Source organism: Periplaneta americana, chromosome 10 (assembly GCF_040183065.1).
Source record: "Periplaneta americana isolate PAMFEO1 chromosome 10, P.americana_PAMFEO1_priV1, whole genome shotgun sequence".
NCBI lineage: Eukaryota > Metazoa > Arthropoda > Insecta > Blattodea > Blattidae > Periplaneta > Periplaneta americana.
Genome location: NC_091126.1, coordinates 153084427 through 153110838, shown reverse-complemented (window position 1 = coordinate 153110838; position 26412 = coordinate 153084427). Strand labels below are relative to the sequence as shown.

At 35.6% G+C, this 26412-nt stretch overlaps 1 protein-coding gene across 1 annotated transcript in view; it reads right to left on the bottom strand.

Annotated features, from left to right (window-relative positions):
* Positions 1 to 26412, bottom strand: part of Cerk (Ceramide kinase) — a 232528-nt gene that overhangs the window by 12286 nt on the left and 193830 nt on the right. Inside the window, exons 4-5 of the mRNA XM_069838298.1 lie at positions 11922 to 12074; positions 4246 to 4404 (exon numbers count right to left, since the gene is read on the bottom strand). Coding sequence (XP_069694399.1) covers positions 4246 to 4404; positions 11922 to 12074 — 312 coding nt within the window. The remainder of the gene's footprint in view (positions 1 to 4245; positions 4405 to 11921; positions 12075 to 26412) is intronic.

Genomic DNA, 26412 nt, shown 5'->3' with positions numbered 1-26412 from the left:
ATGTCAGCAAGTCGAGAAGAAAACTGCAACAAAATTTAGATCTACACCAGTCATTTCAAACTGGCCAACCTGTGACATCGGAGCGAGTTTCCCCTCTCGGAGCAGAGCTAGAAGAGCACACGAGGGGTGATAATGTTGTGTCTTCACTATTTAAAAATCTCTATCCCTTTCACTGTCACTCCCCCTAAATTGGTAGAGGGGCAGAGAAGGTCTGATGGCCTTGTCTCTACCAGGTTAAATAAATAAATACTAATACTAATATTGCCCCACACCGTGGCATCGCGGTCTAAGGCATCCCACCTAGGACTCGCGTTATGGAATCACGCTGGTTCGAGTCTTCATGGGAGAAGAAATTTTCTCATGAAATTTCGGCCAGTGTATGGGACCGGCGCTCACCCAGCATCGTGATGCACTTGGGGAGCTACGATAGGTAGTGAAATCCGGTTGTGAATACCAGCTATGACAGCTGGGGGATCATATTGCTAACCACACGATACCTCCATTCTGGTTGGATGATCGTCCACCTCTGCTTCGGCATGTGGCCATGAGGCCAGCAGCCGGCTGGTCGGTCTAGTCCCTTCACGGGCTATAGCACCACGGATTATTATTAATACTAATACTAATACATTGTCCTTTTACATCCTCTCAAGGAGCGAGATATGTGATGTCACAGATCCAGCAGTTGAAAATGCTGATCTACATTGACAAGTGAAGAGTCCACTGCAAGAATGATGGATGTCATTTGGAATACATTTTGCAGGAGAAGGAATTGAAAGTTTGAAATGCTTAGCGCTCAAAGCTTAACTGTGATTTTCCGATCATTACTGGACAATGACTATCAGTGTTAATGCCATATAACTCTGCGCACATTCTATATGTCTTAAGCTATGCATTGACAGTCTTGGTTCATTTTCGACAAGAAAGTGACATCCATCATTCTTGCAGTGGACTCTTCAAGTGTGTATCATACCAAGCACTTATTCCGTTGTTTTCATTCAACATAAATGCTTGAGTCTAGTATTAAGTAAAATGGCGGAAGGAAAAGTAATTTTAAGTTTAATTTATCCATTCTTACAAAATGCAATGCACTCATAAATCAGAGATTTTTTCTGTATTAAACAGTGTAATAACCTCCTTGGAAGAGAGGAGAGAGGGAAGGGGTGATCGGAGGAGAGAGAGAGAGAGAGAGAGAGAGAGAGAGAGAGAGAGAGAGAGCGAGAGAGAGAGAGAGAGAGAGAACTTAAACAATATGATAATGTGACCATGACTTCAACTGTAGAGTACTATACAAAACACAAAAATATGGTAATATCATTTAAGGGAACACGGAATTGCCTATCTTGACAATCTTAAATTATGTCTTATATAAAGAACTTTTTCTAAAAAATTGTTGAGGCTGGACAATACATTTTTACAGCTCATGAACGTGCAACTCGACTTCATGCTGAAACAGTAATTTTTATTTAATTTATTTTCTTAATAACAATAATAATAATAATAATAATAATAATAATAATAATAATAATAATAATAGTAATAATAATAATAATAATAATAGTAATAATAATAACAATAATAATAATAATAATAGTAATAATAGTAATAATAATAATAGTAATAATAGTAATAATAGTAATAATAATAATAGTAATAATAGTAATAATAATAATAGTAATAATAATAATAATAATAATAATAATAGTAATAATAATAATAATAGTAATAATAATAATAATAGTAATAATAATAATAATAATAATAATAGTAATAATAATAATAGTAATAATAATAATAATAGTAATAATAATAATAATAGTAATAATAATAATAATAGTAATAATAATAATAATAGTAATAATAATAATAATAGTAATAATAATAATAATAATAATAATAATAATAATAATAAAAATACGTGGCTCTACAGCCCATAAAGGGCCAAAACCTACCAGCAGGCTGCTGGCCTCATGGCCACATGCCGAAATAGAGGTGGACGATCATCCAACCAGAATGGAGGTATCGTGTGGTTAGCACAATGAGCCCCCCCCAGCCGTTATAGCTGGTTTGCATAACCGGATTTCGTTACCTATCGTAGCTCCCCAAGTGCATCACGATGCTGGGTGGGCACCGGTCCTATACACTGGCCGAAATTTCATGAGAAAATTTCTTCCCCCCATGAGGACTCGAACCAGTGCGCATTCCGTAATGCGAGTCCTAGGCAGGATTCCTTAGACCATAATGCTACGGCGCGGGACAATTTATTTTCTTAGTGATAAATAATTCTTTCTTCATCCCCATGTTTTTTCAACGATTTTCAGTACATTACCACCTGTAACATCTCCGAAATGTTCAAATTTCAAAAACATTGTTTCAGTACATGTAAAACATCCAAATAAAAAAAATACTGGAAATTTCAGCTCTTTAGATTAAATAAATGCTGAGAAAAATTTCGTTATGTATGCAAAAACTAAACTCACGGAAAACGAAAATAAATGTTAAAACGAAAAGTTAACATGGATATAATTTCAGTGTGATTATACGTAATATACCATTTTAAAATAGGAGAAATCGATGATTAACTTGTAAACATAAAAGTTTACATAATTTTCCTCCCAAAATCCATAAATTTATGAAGAATAAGCGTTAAAGTTGTAACTTATACACACAGTCTCGAAAAATTAAAATTGATAGGTACAATTTGATTATAGTCATATCTGAGATACTGGTACCATTTTAAAGAGGGAAAACTGAATAATATATTGGAAAAAAATGGATAAATAAAAATTTTCATCCCAAATTCCAATTCTGTTCCCGCTTAAACACTTCTTAATGCTAATAATCATTTGGTGAAACACTTCTAGTATGGTATGTAATGTATAGGGACCGGATTTTTATGTAATATCAAGGTGTGAAATATGTACATATTTATGTAAGAAAAATAAGCTGAATATGTACCAAAATATGTAAAATCATGAAAATATTTAATATCAATGTCTGGCAGGTATAGGATAGGTAAGACTCTCCAGTTGTGATTTCATAGAGCACCCGACTTTTTTTACAGCACACTTGACACATTACTATTTTTCCATCTGTAGTGAAAGCTTCTTCCATCGCAATCCATGATTTTATTTTCGTCGTTAAGGTTGAAGATACAGGGGCCATTTTAGTTGGTTAAAAGCAGCAGATAAACTCGCACTTTATGCTGTAAGTACTAAAACAAGTGAGTGAAATGAATGACATAACAGAACTGCAAATATTGTTTCGCTTTACTGGATTAGGAGAAAATAAGAGGAGATGTGGGACACATGCATTTTAGCTGCTCCCTATAAGAAACAAAGTACTACCTACTAAACCTCAAACTATAGACATTTACAAACTGTTGTTTGAAAAGTGACATTCCTGTCTCATTCAGAAGGGTAGGATTATTTCAGCCGAGAACAGTACTTCCTAATTGCTCGGAAAATCCCATTTCCGTATAGGTGTACTAAATTTAAAGTAAAGAGGTCAAGCAATAACCTGAAAAGCTATATATTTTAATCTTTGAACATCTTTCCAGTTTATTCCTTTACTCCAGCTTCTTTTCAAAAGTCGGCTACTTTATTACACCTCATGTCAGACTTGACACGTGTTTCCTCTGGAAGGGTTAGGAAGAGGATGGGTAAGGTTGCAAATTGCATGGTAACGGCTTGTTAAGACGTGTGCAGAACAATTATAGTTTGAGACAAATTATGTCGTCCTCGTCCCACTCCACCGCATGAAGGCAACGCTACTCTCTGAGCGATTTTTACAATACAAGACAGTTGTATGAGAAAAGTTGCCTTTTGTTCACTCATATTTACAGTGGGCGGTATGGGGTGAGTGCCTCTATTACGTTATGTTTCGTCCCGAAATATATCCTTTCTTGGGTAGGTAAAAAGGCTTTTTAAATCTGTGTATTTCAAATTGTAAACTTCCCCAGCAAAAGGTTTTTTTTTTTTTCCTTTTAGAGAAGTAAAAATGAATAAAACCCCTAAATATGTAGATTTATGGAATACCAAGCCATAATATGTAATATGGGGCAAATATGTAAAAATATGTAGTATCAAATTTTAATATATTAATGGTAATTACAAGATTCACAAAGATTTGTTATTTATATACGGTTAGGTTGAAAGGAATATAATATGTAATTACATAAAAATCCAGTCCCTAGTAATATGTATATAAAACATTACTTTCTGTACCAGTATTGAACAATGCAATCACCTGCTTGGCTTGGAGTTGTCTTGTTTGATTTCTGTTCTGCTTGGCTCTGGCATCTCGCACAATTCTCCAAACATTTTGGTCCATTTGATGGAGGACAGCTGTCAGCAAGTATTGTCACCTCTCCTTCATAACCATGATTTGCCATAAATTTCTTGAAACCTGAAAAGCATTACGTACAATTATGCATAAATTAATATTCATAATTACATAAACCCAATGCTTAATCCTAGATTCTAGAATCATGTGATAACAATGGCTGCACCATGTAAAGAGACATATAAAGTAAATTCTTTATTACAGATCACAAGAAAAACATCTAAAAAGGAGATATTTTGATTAATTGGGCCCACAACGAGAGTCTAATGCTTGATTCCATATTATCCATAAATTAATTCTGTGGCTCCAAGGCAAAATGTAAGATGTCATTTCTTGCAGTTTTTGAGGAGAGAGAATTCAAAGTTTGAACGACTATATAAAATCATAATAATGTTTATGCTCGACCATGCCGAAATGTAGTAATTATACACTTGGTAGCAGTACTTTAATGCATGTCATTAAAGTACACCTATTTCGATTATTCTCGGATATGCAATCGAAAGTTAACGAGGGAAACGTCATGGAGGCTGGAAATCCAATACTGTCGCAGAAGGTTATGTTCTGTTACTATAATAATTAGAGTTAATTGTAAATAATATTCAAATAAATTCAATTTGTCATCTCGTTTTTCAATTCTAAATCAATTTCCAGGTTATACCAAAATTAGTTCATGTTATTCTCTACATCAAGGTCAATGACATTATTGTTCCTCGGAAAAAATAAATACTTTCGCGTCTGCGCACATCTCACACGAGCTGTACACAAAGCAACTTCCGATCTTGAGTCAGATACAAATAAAATGATACTTCTGAATACTTTCAAGTTATAAATATGGTTGAGCATAAAAAGTCGTATGAAACTTGCCTGTAATGGTAATTAAGACTATCGTATGAAAATTATGAAACTCGCGCTCGTTTCATAAACAAACATACTTGCGTCTTAATTACTATCATTATAGGCTCGTTGCATAATGTACTATTCATAACAACGGAAAGATAGGAAAATAATAGAGATGTGCATGTCACCTTTTGCCACAATAAAGATACTATCAGGATGCACAGCATATCGGAAAATCTCTTTTTCGCCAAAAATTCACATATTACCGTTTGCCTTTGAACTACAAAATTGTAACTACAACTTATCTCTTTTCATTTCTTTTCCTACTGTAATAATGACATATATTAATACATAATTGTTTCCCACTGTACCTTATACTAGTCATTCAGAACTTAAATCATAGAGAAACATCTTTAGGTGAAGGAAGATCATTACTAGAAATATGTAGCTACAAATCAAGGTATTCGACGAGATTGCAGTCTCTCCCCAAGTTTATTTCACATATAGGGTGTCTCAAGAGGAATGTAAAATACTTCAGGATAATGTAGTTTGGGTTAAACTACATCGATTTAACCTGAACTATTTCTACTGATTAAATTTTCCTTTTTTGGGGTTTTCCCAAGGTGCATGATTCACTTGCATGTAATAATATGGGAATTGCTATGGTTTTGTAAAATTTTATTCGTGTATCTTTCCTTGTTTTACGACCAGTGATATTTTTATTGTTCCACAAATATGCTGACATTTTTCATTTTATTATCTATTATCTAAAGCCTAGAGAACTAACGATTCTATTTTCCTTTCTTGGGGTCTTCCCAAGCCACATGATTCACTTGCATGTAATAACGTGTGAATTGCTATTGTTTTGTAAATTTCTATTCGTGTATCCTTCCTTGTTTTACGATCAAGTGTTATTTTTATTGTTCCACACATATGCTGACATTTTTTTCCATTTTATTATATACTAGCCCTACCTGTGCGCTCTGCTGCACTCGTTAGAAATAAATATAAAGTAATTACATAATTGTTGTTCGTTAATTCTCTGAGATGAAAATGAATGTGTACATAAAATTATTTTAGGAAATACAGGAAATGAATGTACAGAATAGCCTATCAAGTTTTCTAAGCATAAGAAGCTATTTTAATCTTACCTGTCCTCGATTCACTCAGAAGTTACTGTAATAACATTATAGCATTATGTGATGTTACTTCATACAAACACAGAAATATTCTCTGTAGGCTATGTTTCATAGCTTTCGATTGTTGTTGTCCAAGGCCCCTTATAGACGAAGTCATTTGTTTTTTATTTCATTACAGTACACTGCCTTAGATGGCAGTTATTTTAATTTTAAAACTCATTTATCTCATTAAATATCAGTCCTATCAAATTTTTTCAAAAAATAAAACTTATCGAAAATCATTTTTAAAGAAACTTTTGTTATGTAACATTTTTCACAAAAATCAATAATAAGCAAGATATTACGATTTATTTAATTCAGGCCCCCTAATAACTCCCTTTTAAATAACGTATTTTGAATGCCATATAGCCTAAAATCTAAGTTACTACAAACTTAATTTATATTGCAATTTTCATCGAAATCCGTTCGGCCATTATCGCGTGAAAAAGTAACAAACATCCAGACAGACAGACAGACAGACAGACAGACAGACATACAAACAAAAATGTCAAAAAAGCTATTTTCGCTTTCAGGATGGTTAATTATACATGTTAACACCAATTATTTTTAGAAAATCGAAAATTACCAGAAAAATTTTGGCTACAGATTTATTATTAGTATAGATATGTAAATCCTAGATAAATGCGGTTATATGATATCCCAAGTAATTGAATGCAGGACCTTTTTCTATCATATGAGGGGCTCACAACCAGAGTGGACCAAGTCCACCAGTGATCAGTTTGTGGGTTAATACAATCTCATATGAAGAAAACTTAGATTTATTCATTGCCATAACAAACCAAGTCCATAACTCATTTGTTACTCCACAGAGGGCAGCACTTCCTACGGAAGGTGAAGGTTGCCAAGCATGAGCCAGGAACTTTAAGACTCAATCTCTCAAAATTATTCCAGAAGGACTTGGTCCACTCTGGTTGTGAACCCCTCATATTTCCTTCAATTATTGTTTTGTTTCTTGCATAATTTTTCCTTCCAAATGCTAAAACTTTATTTTTATTGTGGAATATTTTCAATTACAGATTAAAAGAAAATAGAGAAAATTGAAAGTCTTATTAAGTGAAAATAAACATTAATATTCCTAAACAAGTTTTAAATCAAGAGGTGAAAATGACATAGTTCTAAGCCACAGAGACAAAATTTTACAGGAGAGCGTCTTAAAGGTTTAGAGTCCAATGCTACTAGATGCGGTATCATAATTTCTTCAGCGTATATTTACGTCATTTTTCGAGTAATTTTTATGATATTTTGATAGTAGTTTCCTCATATGTGTACAGGGTTGCCAACTTTTTTTTTGAAGGAAATACGGGAGATTAAGGAATCGACAAAATTTCACATATAAAATTGACAAATTATTCTGATCAGTTACTAAAAAATAATTTTAATCCGCACTTTGGGAGCTAGGCTTAAATTAAGACTATTTTGAGACAGATTTTGTCTCGCGTAATAGTTGAAGTTGACTGCAGTTTTCAGCTCTGATTTGATTAGTCGTGTCGTGCTTCTGTTTCGAACATCTGTCCAATTATTCATGAGGTGAAACACCCTCTTTGTATGAACGTTACTACTTGGTATGCTTAAAACAAAATTAGCCAGTTTTCCCAAATTAACACTGTTTGATTTCAACGGGTGAGCACTAAAATCCATTCTTGGTAAACACTACTTTCTATAAAGACTACATATTAAAATGCATCTCTTGAACAACAAAACTCATCACATAACCAATCATCCTTCATGACAAAATCAAATGTTTATATCGTCGTTGTTCCTGCAATAACTCCTATGTGCAAAATATGAAATTCTTCAGTAGGAAGAGAAAACACATTTATTCTTCTATGGCAGTAGTGCGTAGGAGATTTTATTATTTGCTGTATCACTATTTAAGCTATTTAATACAGCAAAAATCTTAAAATTGATAAATATGTCACATAGGAGTTATTGCCGGAACGACGACGACATGTTTAAAATAATTACACTGGTCAACAATGATTTTGTTAAATGTATAATTTCTTATGTAATTTCATCGGCTGAGTCCAAAAATGAAGTCAGAATTTCCACCTACCATTTTTTTTTTTTTTTTTGTAATTTTAGAAAAATGCATTAATTTTTATTGCTATATACAGTCCTTAACATGCTAAAGAAAAGAAAATATTTGAAATATTTTATTTTATTCCTTCAAAAATTGATCCATAACTTTAGAATTTTACATCATTGTTGCCTATCAAGTCAGAATTCATAAAAAATTAATTTTATTTCTCATTAGACTTTAAGAGTTAGTATTAATTCTCAGTTGAGTTGGAACTTACATTCATGAAACAATTTTCATAACCTGTGTTTTCTTTGTCCTAATTTTAAGTGTGCTAAAAGTATCTTATAAAGTGAAACATACCTCTAAATACTGTATAAATCACATAAACCATTTTTGTTATGTTTGTGATTAGTTAACTTTGAATTTTATTACACGAGTGTTCCTTGATTGCAAAATAGATGAAGACATGAACAGGTCATGTTACTGGGCTCCTGAAACCTGTTTGCCCATGTGATTCTATTAACTGGTTGGCTAAAAGGATCCCGTCATATGGCTTTTGCAGTTCCAATGACATGCCGGGAACCTAAGAATAATTGAGGACCGTTTTTGCAAAACTTGCTAACTGAAAAAAATTAATTTTATAGGAGAGACAAAAAACTGAATGGAGACAAGTAGGTTATAGGTGCAACCATCACACTTTGACACACTATAATGAAGAGAAATAATTCAAGTTTACTAAGATAACTTTAACATCGTGTAGAGGCCTGCTTTATGTTAACGAATCCACCAAAATCTCAATTTTGCAAATTTTGCAGTTAGCAAGTTTTGCAAAAACGGTCCTCAATTCAACACAACATTACTTTCTACAAACTACAGATCAGAAGATCACAGAGAACTTGTCAGCGAACTGATACAGAACTGTAATATGATGGAATGTCCTATCTCTCAAAATAACTTCTTGGATTCTCATCTATTTTTTTTCTTTCCTCAAAACCTTTGGGTCGTGAGTGACGAACATGGGGAGCATTTTCACTAGGATTTTTCTGAAATGGAAAGGCCCTACCAGGAAAAATGGAGCCCAAATATTCTGTCAGACTGCTGCTGGACACTCCAAAGAGATGTTTCTCAAGAGAAGTAGAGCCTAAAATCTATTTCCCACACATTTGAGGTAAATAAATATGATTTTAGGTAAAATGTTACAAGGTATCAATACTAGAAAAGTCTGAAGAACATTTTATATAATTACTCAAAGACCCTGGCTAATAGAAAAATTTTGAAAACAGATCTGAAATCAGCACGAAAAACGCTATAACAATCACTCATTCGTTGTCTTTAAACAAAAAATACCTTTAATTTTGTTGACCAGAATTATTTTTACATTATGCAAAAATAAGGGAGAAATATGCTCGAAGAGAAGGAAAATACAGTAGCGTGCAAATTAATCCGAACACAACATATTTTTACATTTTCTGTCATTGTTGGCCTCACAGCTGCTCATACCGCTTTAATTGACATCTGTAGTACGTGTAATTCCATTCTTGAAGGTCTGTTGTTGTTATTTTTTTTATAATATGTGACATTTTGCCTGTCGTTTTGTACTTATAAGCATTTCAGTTGTGTTGAAGACTTAATACTGCAATCCTGTGTACATTCTGTTGTCTTCACAAATGGATACAACTCCACGAAAACGGTCTAAAATTATAACATTAGCAGAGCATTCTTCTATGACACAGAGGCAAATTGCTGCAGAATGTCACATCGGTTTGGCTACTGTTAATTCGATCATAAAACGATACAGGGAGACTGGATCCATCACACCCCAGAAAAAAGGAAACTGTGGCCAGAAAAGGAAGACTTCACCTGCAGATGATCGTTTAATCGAGTAAATTAAATCCTAGACGAACTGCTGTCGACTTAACCCGCGAGTTAATGGCTACCACTGGGGCGAATATTCACGTCACAACAGTGCGGCATAGGCTTTTGGAAGCTGGACGAAGGGCTCGTAAGCCTATTAAGAAGCAACTGCTAACCCCTGTTATGTGCAAAAAAAACGCTTAATTTGGGCAAAATTACATCAACACTGGACAGTGAATGACTGGAAGAATGTACTTTTTTCCGATGAGTCTCATTTCGAGGTCCATGGCCACCGTGTTTCTTACGTACGGAAAGGATCCGAAAAAGTAACAGCAGCTCATCTCCAACACCCCCCATAAAGTAATGTTTTGGGGTTGTTTTACACATGAAGGACCGGGAGCATTAATACCTATCAAGGGAATGATGAATTCTGACAAATATATTCACTTATTGGAAACCAGAATCGTACCCCAGCTGCAAAAATCATTTCCAGATGGCAGAGGTGTGTTCCAACAAGACCTGGCACCATGCCATACGTCTCGAAAAACTATAGAATTCTTCAACAAGAAGAAAATTCAGGTACTCCCCTGGCCAGGCAACTCACCCGACATCAACCCCATTGAGAACTTGTGGTCAATTTGCAAAAGAAGAATGCAAAAAATGGATTGTTCTACAAAGGAGAAGATGATTTCTGCCCTCATTGGTGTATGGTTTCACGGTGAAGAAATGAATATTTGTGGGAAATTAGTGGGTTCCATGCCAAATCGTCTCAGAGCTGTTATTAGGAACAAGGGAGGCCACATAGATTACTGAGGTATGTCTTAGATCCTTTTTTTATCCCGTTTGAGTGTTTTTGCATAATTACGTTGTTCGGATTAATTTGCACGCTAATGTATTTCCCACACATTTTAGGTAAATAAATAAGATTTTAGGTAAAATGTTACAAGGTATCAATACTAGAAAAGTCTGAAGTACATTTTATATAATTACTCAAAAACCCTGGCTGATAGAAACATTTTGAAACCAGATCTGAAATCAGCTCGAAAAACGCTATAACAATCGCTCATTCGTTGTCTTTTAACAAAAAATACCTTTAATTTTGTTGACCAGAGTTATTTTTACATTATGCAAAAATAAGGGCGAAAAATGCTCGAAGCGAAGGAAAATACGGGAACTGGGAGACTGTTGAAAATTGGGGTCAAATACGGGAGATCCCGGGAAATACAGGAGAGTTGGCAACCATGTGTAAGAAATGAATTCGGCAAAAAACACACATTTTTGTTAAAAGTGTGGCTTTGGATTATCCCATTCTCACTCCTTCAAATATGTACAGACTGCAGATCATGGAAACAATGGTCAGGAATTCTACGAAGTAGGAAAGAGCTTAAGTCCAAACCAGAAAGTGACGAAGAAGAATGATTAGTGGTCTCAAGGAGTTATGTTGTCGTGACCATGTACCTATTACTGTACTTGTGTAAGTTTAATACTGGTATTTAATTTCCATTATATTTTTAACAATGCTTACTGAAATAGAAAGGATGTACCTCATTAAACAAATTACATACCTCGTGTTGATTTCTCTTTCTGTCGCCATAACCAACCATCATTAGTATTTCTATCCTATCTTTTTCAGTAAGCAATGCTATGATGAACGATTTTCATGTTATTACCAGAGTAATCGTATCTTCTTGGTCCCATCCAGCGGAACTTCTCACTGTCCCTAACAACATCACCCAGGTAGCCGTAGGATATAACACTGGAGTAATACCGCAACAATGTGGCATTACTGTGGACGCTACAAAGATCCAGGCCTGTGCTGTCACCTGCAACAATTAATATGAGTATCATTAACTCTTTTAGTGCTATCATTATTAATTATACAGAATGTGCTAGAAATTATATATCAGTGGCGTAGCGTCAATGTAAGCTAAAAAGCTTAGCTTCCCCAGTTAATAATAATTTCATACTAAAACTGCAGTTTATGGACAAAATTATTTATCAATTTTAATAGAATTTATATTTATGCGTTAAATATTGTGATGCGGCAGCTCAGGATGATTTGTGATGCAGCAGTAAACAAGAAGCCTGCACACACCAGCTTCCAAGCAGACCGGTTTCTTCTGTGTAATCCACCCCGCAGATTTTCCATCCCTTTCTAACTAAACTACCCTAGTCGCAAGGCTCGAAAAGAAGCTAGCTTTAACATTGAAAATAAATAGTTTCCGAGTTATCCCTTTTCGTCAGTTGTGTTCAGTTGAAGTGTTAGTGTGCATTGTGGCTGATATAATAAATAATGAGCGAAATAACAGTCCCTGACACTAATTTACTTGAATTTTTTTGGACAATTCTATTATCAAGACTGACTTACGAACAAAAGTGTAATTTAAAAAACAAATGACCGACTCCCTTGCTGTCAATGAAGGACACAACCAAAAGACAGACGCATACTTACGTAATGATACTAATATTGTGATTTCCCTAAGTATGACAGGGAGTGAGCTAATGTTATAGGTATACGTGTCTATTTGTTAAGATATATGCGTAAACCGTGAAATCATATTTTATTACGTCTCATTTGAGGTCATGCCTTATTGGTGTTACTTACGATGTTCCAACCAATCTTCGACTGCTGACTTGAAATTGACTACTATTTATTTTAAGACTGTATTTTTGTAATACGTTTTCTCATATTGCATGAAAGACAACTTGAGTTAGCTTCCCCTGCTCAAAATTTCAAGCTACGCCACTGTTATATATACAATTTGCTAAAAATGCAGGTGTTTCTTTCAAAATTGCACTCATTACAATTCTCATGATGTAGTTATGAAACTTTTTTCTTATTCAAGGATATATCTGTAGGAACAAACTTGTACACAGTTTTTATTTTTCACTTCAAAGTTACTAAAAATGATTTTGCTTCACAAGCTAATATTTTTCAAAATTATAATTTCAAATTTGTTATTACTTTGCACATGCAAAACCTGGGTCTTGGAAGACAAGGAATATATTATCTTAACAGTGTTAATTTAGGTCTTAAGGAACGGTCACACATCGCTACTTTTGCAGTGCAACTTTTATACTGCAGCTGCAAAAGTTGCGTGTCGTGTTCACACGTAAGCCAAAAGTAGCGGGCTGCACGCTACTTTTCGTGCTGCGCAACCCGAGTGCTGCAAAAGCTGCAACTGGAGGTTGCGAGTCTGTTCACACACAAGGCGCTACTTTTGCAGCCGCAGTCATGCTGCAGGTTTCCATCTCCGTGTTGACTTCTCAATATACATTTTGTGGTATGTTCGCATTATTAAGAAACTCATGCGAAAGCTTCCTTATCTATTATTTGCTTTTCTGTCGTATCTAGTATTCAGAAATTGACATTATTTTTACTATAAAGCTTTTAAAAACGCCTATATACTTAAATGATAACCAACAGTATAGTCACGTAATCAATGTTGGCAACCCTTCTGTTTGGAACTTCGCTACGGAAAATTAAAAAAAAAAAATGAATTATATCGTCAGCAATTATGCTCAGACTGTGTTGTGTATTTAATAACTGTTACAAATAATTTATTTTCATCACATTTAACATTAAAATATATCTAAACGATGAAAGTATCATTGGCACATTGGGTGGTAACACTGGTTGCAACCGCAGCAAAAGTTTCAACAAAACCGATATCAAAAATGCTGCGGCTGCAACCCTGAGAACCCTGTTCACACGTCGCCACTTTTAAGTTGCTCGCAGCATGGAAAAGTAGCGGGCAGCAGGTTCGGCAGCCGCTACTTTGCGGGTTGCACCATTGTTCACACGTCGCAGTACAAGAGTTGCGCAGTTTTTTGTACTGCAGCGCTGCAAAAGTAGCGACGTGTGACTGTACCTTTACATATGGAACTTTTTCTCGAAAAATGAAGCTAGACGTCTGAATCTTTTAAAGGTCATGAACACACAACTAGACTATATGCTTAAACAGTACTTTTCTTCAATTAATTTCCTTAATGAGAAATAATCCCCCTCTAATTCGTGTATTTGTTCAACGATTTTCAGCATATTAACCTCTATAACATCTCCAAAATGTAAAAAATATCAAGAACACTCTTTCGGTATGTGTGAAACTTCCAAATAAATAATTTCTTAAAAATTTCAGCTTCCCAGATTAAATAGAAGCTGAGGGAAAGTTTCCTTTTGTGTGGAAAAACGTAACTTACGGAAAGTAAGCATTAAAATAGGTTGGACAATACATATACTACGCTCAATCTTCTGAAAAAATAAAAATTAACATGGATATAATTTTAGTATAGTCATATTATATGATACAACATTTTACAGAAGAAAAGTCAAAGAATAAATTGAAAAAAAAATATATATATGTATACATACAGAAATTCCCCGATCACAATCCGTAAATACAGTAGAGCAAGTGGACAGCTTCAAAGACTTGGTGTGTAGGTACTATAAGCATGAGCTATTGCCAAGAAGTCAAAAGGAGAATAGCAATGGCAAAGGAAGTTTTTAATAGAAGAAGGAGCATCTTCTGCAGACCTCTGGAGAAAGACCCAAGAGACTAGTGAAGTGCTTTGTGTGGAGTGTGGCACTGTATGGGGCAGAAACATGAGCCTTACGACGAAGTGAAGAGAAGCGACTAGAAGCATTTGAAATTTGGATATGGAGAAGGATGGAGCGTGTGAAATGGACAGACAGAATAAGAAACGAAGCTGTGTTGGAAAGATTGAGTGAATAAAGAATGATACTGAAACTGATCAGAAAGAGGAGAAAGAATTGGCTGGGTCACTGGTTGAGAAGAAACTGCCTTCTGAAGGATGCACTGGAAGGAAAGGTGAACGGGAGAAGAGTTCGGGGCAGAAGAAGATATGAGATGATAGACGACATATGGATCACATGTGGAGACTTAGAGGAAGGCAGGAAATAGGTAATACTGGAGAATGCTGGGTTTGCAATGAAAGACCTGTCCTTGGGCAGAACACAATGAATGAATGAATGAATGAACGAACGGATCTATGAATTTATTAATTATGAGCGTTAAAGTATTAAAATTTCTATAACTCTTCTCAAAAATCGAAAAACTAGAATGGACATGTGAATATTACTTTAGTCTGTCCATATATGATACACCATTTTAAAGAGGGAAAATGAAAAAAATATATATATCTGAAAAATAAACAAAAAATTAAAATTTTCACCCAAAATCTAAATTCGTTCCCCTTAAAAATAGGTGCCCATTGTACATCAAATAGCACTCATTTATGAAATTTTGAATTAGCAATTACACAAATTGTTATAAAAACTTACACTTTCTTTTTACACTCATTGCAATGACACTTGTGCGTTGGAAAAAATATATATATATATATATATATATATATATATATATATACATATATATAATTTATAGTTCATTAATAGTGCTAAATATCGGAAGAAGAGACTTTCCTTCATGTTGGTATGATTTGTGCTGACGTCACATGATTGAAACAAGAATTACTGGGACGTAAAAATCACGGCCGATAAAATCAGCAAACCAACAGAGTGCTGATAGGTCGGCCTTGTGGCGTTATAAGTGCTCAAGTTTTCAAAGAAATAAGACTCGTGACTGATTGGCAGGAATATGTCCACTAATAGGTTCTACTCAAAATATAACTTATACGTCACATTGACGCATTCTGTTGTGAATTCATGTTCGTTTCATAGTCGTAGAACAAAACCAGTTTGTAATAATAAGAGTGTCCTTGTCAAACAATTAAATGTTTTTATTTTTCTGTATAATATTGGTAACGAATGAGCCGTATGAAGGTACGATCACAAGTCGCTACCTTTGCAGCGCTGCAGTACAAAAAACTGCGCAACTCTCGTACTGCGACGTGTGAACAACGGTGCAACCCGAAAAGTAGCGACTGCCGAACCTGCTGCCCGCTACTTTTCCATGCTGCGCGCAACTTAAAAGTGGCGACGTGAGAACAGGGTTCTCAGGGTTGCAGCCGCAGCATTTTTTATATCGGTTTTGTTGAAACTTTTGCTGCGGTTGCAACCAGTGTTACCACCCAAATGTGCCAATGATACTTTCATCGTTTAGATATATTTTAATGTTAAATGTGATGAAAATAAATTATTTGTAACAGTTATTAAATACACAACACAGTCTGAGCATAATTGCTGAGGATATAATTCATTTTTTAAATTTTCCGTAGCGTACACTGGTGGCCATAATTCTGGAAACTTTTTGTTTTTGTACTGAATTATTATAACATCTGCATTGATTCACAGATTTATACAATTGAAAATGTTACTCGTGACTGATTCGTTAATTATGGGGTTATAATAAAGGTATTATATTAAATCCTGAATATTTTAACAATAAATAACCATTACTATGTGGGAAACTATGTTCTTGTCGTTTAAGATCTAAATATTAATTTCAGATTTCATTATAATTTCCCAATATTTACTGTAATAAAAACTGGTCCATTGTTGATTTTAAGATTATTGTTGATCGGTAGAAGCATTGTTGAGCACTGGTAGCATAAAATATGTACATTATTAATTTGCTTCTATCATTAGTCTGACTTAAGATTTCGTTAGGTTAACACCTGATTGCTTTACAACAAACTTTATTGATCATTTTATCACAATGGATCCACGAAAGAACTGAACACCTTCTAGGGCAGTCACACTTCGAGAAGAAGGCTACACAACCAAGGAAATTGCAAGAAAACTTGGTAATGGTGCTACATTGTCTAGCGTCCAGAAGGTATGGCAGAAGTACAAATCCACAAAATCTTGTAAAACTACACTTAGGACTGGTAGAAAACCTGAAGTAAGTCCAAGAGATGTGAGGCAGATTTGTCGAATAGCATTGAAAGATCGAAGGAAATCTTCTAAAGAGATATAGGAAGTTCTACACAGCAATTGACTTAGTAGTTTATGCTATCAGTGCTCAACAATACTTCTACTGGTCAACAATAATCTTAAACTCAACAATGGACCAGTTTTTATTACAGTAAATATTGGGAAATTATAATGAAATCTGAAATTAATATTTAGATCTTAAACGACAAGAACATAATTTCCCACATAGTAATGATCATTTATTGTTAAAATATTCAGGATTTAATATAATACTTTTATTACAACCTCATAAGTAACGGGTCAGTCACGAATAACATTTTTAATTGTATAAATCTGTGAATTAATACAAATGTTATAATAATTCAGTACAAAAACAAAAAGTTTCCAGAATTATGGCCACCAGTGTAGTTCCAAACAGGAGGGTTGCCAACATTGATTACGTGAATATACTGTTGGTTATCATTTAAGTATATAGGCGTTTTTAAAAGCTTTATAGTAAAAATAATGTCAATTTCTGAATACTAGATACGACAGAAAAGCAAATAATAGATAAGGAAGCTTTCGCATGAGTTTCTTAATAATGCGAACATAACCACAAAATGTATATTGAGAAGTCAACACTGAGATGGGAACCTGCAGCATGACTGCGGCTGCAAAAGTAGCGCCTTGCGTGTGAACAGACTCGCAACCTCCAGTTGCAACTTTTGCAGCACTCGGGTTGCGCAGCACGAAAAGTAGCGTGCAGCGCGCTACTTTTGGCTTACGTGTGAACACGACACGCAACTTTTGCAGCTGCAGTATAAAAGTTGCGCTGCAAAAGTAGCGACGTGTGACCGTACCTTAAGTTATTTATAATTGTAACACAGGTAAACATACTTAGCAATACTTCAATACATTCCAATAATAACCGAGGAGCTTGCTGGAAACACGAACTCGATTCACTCGTGTTGTTTTTCTATCAAACATTTAAAACGATTCTACACTGTGTGAAGCAAACTTCACCAACACTTTGTTAACAAATCTATAAAACTGAAAATGATGTATGCATTTTTTAACACAATGTTGGCTAAGCTGATAGGATGTAAACAGCTGATTACACCATTCCTGTCCTCACTGACTGTTAGACCAGATTGAGCTACGCAGTGGTTAGAGCGCTTGATGCGTAGAACCAAGGACCCGGGTTCGATCCCTGGTGCCGGAGCGAATTTTTCTCCTTTAATAACAATTGTTACCGTAATAGATAAATTCTGCAGGACCAAAAAGTTATCTTTACGTAGATTCTTCGCCCAACAGTGTACATACCTACTGTGGAATCCCGCCACTAAGCCACTCAATTGAGTGCACTCCTTGTATAATAGCAGTTGAATTAATGTAATATGTATGTCGAACATGATGTATGGCCACAAAGGGAAAAACACTAGATGAGAGATTCGATCCGGTGCTGTGGATTAAACTTCGCTCAGTGGTCAGAGCGCTTAGTGCGTAGAACCAAGAACCCGGGTTCGATCCCCGGCGTCGGAGGGAATTTTTCTCCTCTAATAACAATTGAGATCGCACCCCGGCAAGAACAATGTCACAACTCAAAAAATCTAACTTCACAGAATAACGAAAATAAACTCCACATTTTTTTGTGAAATCAAATTGCAATTATTTTAGAAAGGACTTTGGTGAATTTTTTAGTTGTGACGTTATTCTTGCCGGGGTGCGATATATGTTTTTCCGTTGCAAGATTTATAAGAGGGCAAAATATTACGTAACTGTCCAATTTTGTGAACTTAATAATAATAATAATAATAATAATAATAATAATAATGCATTTAATCTACATAATTATGTAATCAGACTGAATGACGACTTTGGTAGATACGAGGTATCACTTCTTAGCCACCGATATATTAAGTTAATAAATAACAAAATAAATAATGTACAGGGACATCATTTTATTTTTACTTCAATTTTTATGGTACCTGAGGTTTTTAATGTACTTCACTCCCACCGCCTCTACTAGCAAACTTCCAACCGTTCTCCACACAGAACCGAGGCCGCGTATGCAGTACTGAGTTTGTGAGTATAGTACGTTCCAGAAATATGTTCGCGTTTTCCAGTGACGAAAGAGCTTTCAATATTGAGTCATATTTTCGCACAGGTACTGTCGTCCGTTTGCATCCGGTTTCCCCCACCTGCTTCTGTTCGCCCCTCTGTAAAGTCTAGTAGCTGGGCTGTCTTAGTTCTTTTCTGAAAATATTAATTTCTGTTAGGAATTGGAACTCTACGTAATATTATACAACTGTTTAAAATAACTTAAATAGAAGGGGCTCGTTAAGTAATTAACTGTCACGTGATTTCCCCTCCCCCTTTCTACGACCCTGCGACAAAACCACTTGAACGGACAGTAGATAGGGTTTCTGAGTAATTTTATCTTTTCGGATCGGCCAGAAGTGAAGACTGAATTTACAGTACGTAAGGTACTCTTTTATAGAGTAGGTATAGAATTATTTCAACGTGAGTTACTCGTACGAAGGACGAAACTGGTAATTGGAATTAGGTACCATAGTCTCTAGTGCGATAATGTGCACAAAAGAACTGAAGCCTGTATCGAAATGAACGGCCACCATTTTAAAAAATGTGTTTAAATATCCATATTATGATTATTTTTCAATTTAACTTCATTCTCTATATTGTACGATAATGTGCTGTAACACTACAATATACAATGCATAATGAATACGTCCGAATGGATAGCTCAATTCGTGAGTAAAAACACTAAGCGTTAACACAGTACTGTATTTTGATAAAACAAAAACATAACGAAAATTATCAAACTCAAAATCGCGATATTTCCTAGTTTACATAAATGGATGAATTACTTATCTTCCCACCTATACCTAGTAAAGTGATTTGTATTTTACGCCAGTATAATCGAACTCCAGTCTTGGAAGGGGGAGCAAGCGGTGTTTCCGGTTCTAGACCTTTAATCCAAAGATATAGCCAGGTTAACATTAAAAATGTTAGTAAAAATAAAATGATGTCCCTGTATAGGAAACCTACAGTCATTTTAATTTAAACAAAACTTCATTGCGCTTCCTTATGCTAATTAATTTACAAAACCATAGTAATATAACAAACACAGACTGTTAGTTACAAATTTTATTACACTGCAGAAATTAATCATCAGTTGATTTTCCCTGCCTGTCAAAAACCTGATCCAACCTTGATGCAAGACTTAGGGTAAAGTTGCGTAATGCCGTGATACCTCTATTTCCGTGATACTTTTTTTTTTCATTGAATATCACGGAAATGGGTATCTTGCTTGGAAGTTCACCAATGTCTCAAAAGGAGGTGAAAGATGCACTCTTTCGAGAAAGATGTCTGGCGCCGTGATCGAACGGCAAAGCTTTGACTGACATTCAGTTTAAAAAAAAGTATCACAGGATTAGGAGTATCACGGCATTACGTACAGATGCCTCAAACTAGGAAGCTGCCTGGAGAGGGGAAGTAGTAGAGCTAACGGAGGGGGCCCACCTAGGCTCCGATACCCAAGTATAGTCATATTATCTGAAAAGTTGACCGCTTGACAATGTATTCAAGATGTACCCTCCCTATGCAGCCTTGTCAACTGTTATTAGAACTGCGATGTACCGTTCTAGTCCACAGTGCACAGTAGTAGGCGGACAGTGGTAGGGGAGATGTGCTCTATGCGCTTGCGCGAACGAGACAGCTTGCTAGTTTGAGGCATCTGTAACTTTACCCTGCATCACGTGTTCAAAGAGCTCACCTTCCTTTGTAAGATTGTATGTCTACCCCTGCGGTGGTTGAGTGGTCAGACCTCTGACCTGTCACATAAGCGGCCCGGGTTCGAGTCTCGGTGAGATCTGGGACTTTTCATTGGCGGACAAGGTCGCAGTGGGGGGAGTTTTTCTCGGGGTTCTCCCGTTTCCCCATATTAGTCATTTACATCATTATATTTCTCCATTACGTCATAATTCCATAGCATTCCCCGATCGCCGGTTGGCAACGCACGGAGGTGGCTGGCCTAGGGACGAGGTATGTTGCCTGCTCGACACGCGGGTAGGCAGCGAACCTTAGTGTAGTCGGCCAGTGTGGGTTGGGAATGAGCCTAGTTTTAATATTACCGCAACAGACAGGTCGCAGTTCTGGGCCACAGTGCCCCCCCCCGTAAATTCAATTCAAAAGATTGTATGCCTCGTTAAAGGCTAGTACAGCAAACTACACGATCATACTAATATTTCACTCACTGTCAGTGGTGGTGCGTCAATAAGAGCACAAGAGCACGTGAACACCTTGTTTCCCTTAATGCATGACTAGTTTTATTATTTAATACCGTATTGACGTAGTGGGGAATGTGTAGTATCAGAATAGAGTATTTTAAACTTCCCGCATCTTGCATAAACTTCTTACGTAAACTTGGCAACATCCGTTCACATACAAGCCGTGCTCTTTTCAAGAAGGTTACAGGAATTTCACGCATGAGAGAGAGAAAACTGTCTCTCGCTGGCCGCTTATGACTCGTCAAGAGCACAAAGCGTTAAGTGAACAGTGAATCTATCCTACAGAAGTCAGGTGCATCGATGCCTATCGTTCACGTGCTATATCTCGAGGAGGAAATTTAATAGTCTATATTTTAGCCCGTAGGTGTCAGCATTTCTCAATGTCTGAACGTTTACTTTGTATGGATGTGTGTAAAGTGCTGCTACGAGAGTGTGGTCTGTGAATTACTATACTTTAGTGTTAGCATAATAGCATAGTTTGGCTTTCAAACACGTGCTGGCTGAATGTGATGGTGGTATGAATTTAAATATCTGTATGGTTTTTTTTATTGGGTTATTTTACGACGCTTTATCAACATCTAGGTTATTTAGCGTCTGAATGAAATGAAGGTGATAATTCCGGTGAAATGAGTCCGGGGTCCAGCACCGAAAGTTACCCAGCATTTGCTCGCATTGGGTTGAGGGAAAACCCCGGAAAAAACCTCAACCAGGTAACTTGCCCCAACCGGGAATCGAACCCGGGCCACCTGGTTTCCCGGCCAGACGTGCTAACCGTTACTCCACAGGTGTGGACATCTGTATGGTGGTGTATATTATTTAAGAATAATATTTACTGGCATTTATTTATAGTAATCAATCTATGCGAATGGGATTACAGTACTGATATAGATTAGAGTGTATCAGTGTGCTGTGAACCAAAATGTATTGCTCAAGAGACGCTTTTGTAAATAACGGCACTGTGGTATGTATTAATTTTTAACAAACGTAAACAATGAACTCTGTTTAAGCAATTTTGAACAGTAAAGAATTGGGTAAACTGGCTTACCAGGAAAAATTGGAAATAATAAAGAGACTGGGTTTCAATATTATTATTATTATTATTATTATTATTATTATTATTATTATTATTATTACTTACTGGATTTTAAGGAACCGGGAGGTTCATTGCCGCCCTCACATAAGCCCGCCATCGGTCCCTATTCTGAGCAAGATTAATCCATTCTCTATCATCATATCCCACCTCCCTGAAATCCATTTTAATATTATCTTCCCACCTACGTCTCGGCCTCCCTAGAGGTCTTTTTCCCTCCGGCCTCCCAACTAACACTCTATATGCATTTCTGGATTCGCCCATACGTGCTACATGCCCTGCCCATCTCAAACGTCTGTATTTAATGTTCCTAATTATGTCAGGTGAAGAATAAAATGCGTGCAGTTTTGTGTTGTATAACTTTCTCCATTCTCTTGTAACTTCATCCCTCTCAACCCCAAATATTTTCCTGACAACCTTATTCTCAAACACCCTTAACCTATGTTCTTCTCTCAAAGTGAGAGTCAAAGTTTCACAACCATAAAAAAACCGGTAATGTAACTGTTTTATAAATTCTAACTTTCAGATTTTTTGACAGCAGACTGGATGATAAAAACTTCTCAACCGAATAATAACAGACATTTCCCATATTTATTCTGTGTTTAATTTCCTCCCGAGTATCATTTAAATTTGTTACTGTTGCTCGAAAATATTTGAACTTCTCCACCTCTTCGAGAGATAAATTTCCAATTTTTATATTTACATTTCGTACAATATTATCGTCACGAGACATAATCATGTACTTTGTCTTTTCAGGATTTACTTCCAAACCTATCTCTTTACTTGCTTCCAGTAAAATCCCCGTGTTTTCCCTAATCGTTTGTGGATTTTCTCCTAACATGTTCACGTCATCCGCATAGACAGGCAGCTGATGTAACCCGTTCAATTCCAAACCCTCTCTGTTATCCTGGACTTTCCTAATGGCATACTCTAGAGGAAAGTTAAAAAGTAAAGGTGATGGTGCATCTCCTTGCTTTAGCCCACAGTGAATTGGAAATACATCTGACAGAAACTGACCTATACGAACTCTGCTGTACGTTTCACTGAGACACATTTTAATTAATCGAACTAGTTTCTTGGAAATACCAAATTCAATAAGAATATCATATAAAACTTCTCTCTTAAGCGAGTCATATGCTTTTTTGAAATCTATGAATAAGTGTTGCACTATACCATTATTATTATTATTATTATTATTATTATTATTATTAAATGTTTTGAATTTATATAGTTTTTTCGGTAGTGGAACGTTGGAATCATGACATTTCATATTAGGCTAAACGTACGATTTCAAATTCTCTTCGATTTTGGAACACTAAATTGAGACACACATAATATTTTATCACGAGCAGCCACTACTCACTGTGATAATTTCACTTAGTTGTACGGAGGCGTTAAGAAAATATATCAAATAAACAATTTGTGGCTGTATAAAAACGAAACCTCTTCTTAAGGCCCCTAACACACTTGCAGAGTTTTCTCCAGCGAGAAATGTGTTGCGAGAAAGAGGCGAAGAGCCTCCTCCACACACTTGGCGAGTTCTCGCTATCACAGATCACATCTCGCTATGATCATCTATGCCAGGCATGTCAGAAATCAGACACTGAAAGTGCAGTGTATGTGCGCGGAACGCCGGTCTGTGCAGATTGCGTCAGTCACGTGTTGCTCTTACCAGTTCTTAGCGGGAGGGGTGTACAAGAATCTATTCTGCACTTCTAATGTTCAATTAAATTGACATTTGGACATTATAAACATACTAGCAGAAGGAAAAAATACAATTATTGTTAGCGTCTATATATGACAATAATTTTGTAACACAAGAAACAATAGACTTACTCAGTTACAATTCACAATGCAGTCGTTTGTAAAGAATCATTTATTTACATGATTTGTATACAGTATTTGAAGAAAATATAAATATTGCAGTAATTTCGAAACAACAAAAAACGAACACAATATTTCATTTCACGTAGTAGGTACTGATTATTTCAAAGTAATACTCTTACATTGTTCCTCAAGCATTATTGGGACCATTGGTGCACAAATGCTAAGAAAGAAAATATTTTACTCCCAATTACATGCAATAGGACATTGTGAGGCTTTTACACTGGAATCATTTCCTTGCTGTATATTAATATAAATTCACATTATTATTAATAAATTGGATAAATTAAGCTTCAATTTAAATTTATATATAGTTTATTTGGAAAACGTTGAGAGCAAGTATCAGCAAGTTGGGAGCGTTACTGAAGTGAGTTAAAAGAGTACTTCACAAGCTGTGAAGCGAGGACATTTTCTTTATGTCAGGTTTAAAGATTTATTAACGTAAGTGTATTAAGATAATATAGTAACGTGAGATGGAAAACTCGCCATTATGTATTATTTTTCCAGAAAATTTTTCCGCCTTACAAATAGTTGCTTTCTTCCTTCCCTTACAACCTCAAGACCTCACATATATTCCTCACTCAATATTCTCATCACTTATCAGCTTATCAAATAAAAGTTGTAAGTCGTCTAACCATTGAAGGCTGTGTTAGTACAGACTCCAAAACAACATCATTGTTATATTTGTCTTGCCGTGAGAGTATTGATTAAGAAATAAGAGCTGGCGAATATCATATTTTGAGAACTTTACTAATCTGATTTAAATTCTCATATCACTATTAGGTCCACATGATATGATGAAAGCCTTTCATTTTAAAATAATTACTGTTGGCTGAGGAAAACATCATAACAGTTACGTTATATGATTCGTGATTTCTCTTCTTCGTTATATCTGTGGACTCCTCACTTTATTTTTCATAACGCATTCACAATCACAGCTCAATGAGCACCCGCACTGATCTGTGTTACTGAAACCAAAGCTGTTCTGCTACTGCAGGTACTGTACAGCCCTGTCGCGTTCCCCTCCAAGCCGATTCACTTCCTCCAGGTAGGGGAATAGGAACTGCACATCGCACAGAGACAAGTGCACAATGTGCGCGACTGCACAATGTGCAGGGTTTTGACATGCCTGATCTATGCACTGCCTTCATGCAGAAAGCAGTTTTCTGATTATAGTAATGACTCGTTGGGAGAAATATTATAGGTTATGTATTTATTTACGTATATTGTCGTACTTAAATATATAACCTGTAAGTATATTGTCGTACTTTACAAATTACGTACGAACGCTATGTTGAATCTGAGTATTCAGGTGATGAGGAAATGGAGTTACATGAACATATTTTATTAATGAAAAGAAAAAGTAGGCCTAAAATTAAAGCCAGAAATATCTGAAAATCACATTGTATCTTACGAAAATAAGGGCGAGTTTTGGACACTGGTTTCGATTTGAATGATGATACGTTTAGGCGTTATTTCAGGTTCAATGGACCACAGTTTTTTGCCATTCATGATATGATAAAGGATCCTTTGCTATGTTGTGATTAAAATTATGTAAACTGTTATGACATATAGATACATTATTTCAAATGTTTAATTAATACTAATTAAATCTCATCAAAATAAAATATAGCCCTATTTATTTTCAGATAATCTCCAGATTTCTTCTTTAAATTTCGTGTTTTTATAGTTTTCATCCCGTGTATCCTATAAATAGGCTTAAGTGTGACATCGTACAAGTTCGATAAGTTTCTGACTGCAATTATCAGCCATCTTTCCTCATTTTCAAATAAAAACAATACAATTCATCGCCACCTGTGATATCTTTTTCTACATTCAATCGTCATAAAGGGTATAAATGTCAAACATCTGTGATAAATGTGTCAAGAAAATTCGCTCAGCTACCGATTCCAGCGAGAAACTCGCGCGAGGTTTTTGCCTCGAGCGAGAATCTCTTCCAGTGTGTGGACGTCCATTTTAATCCATGTTATCAATTTTTTAATTTTTCTCGCAACACATTTCTCGCTGGAGAAAACTCTGCA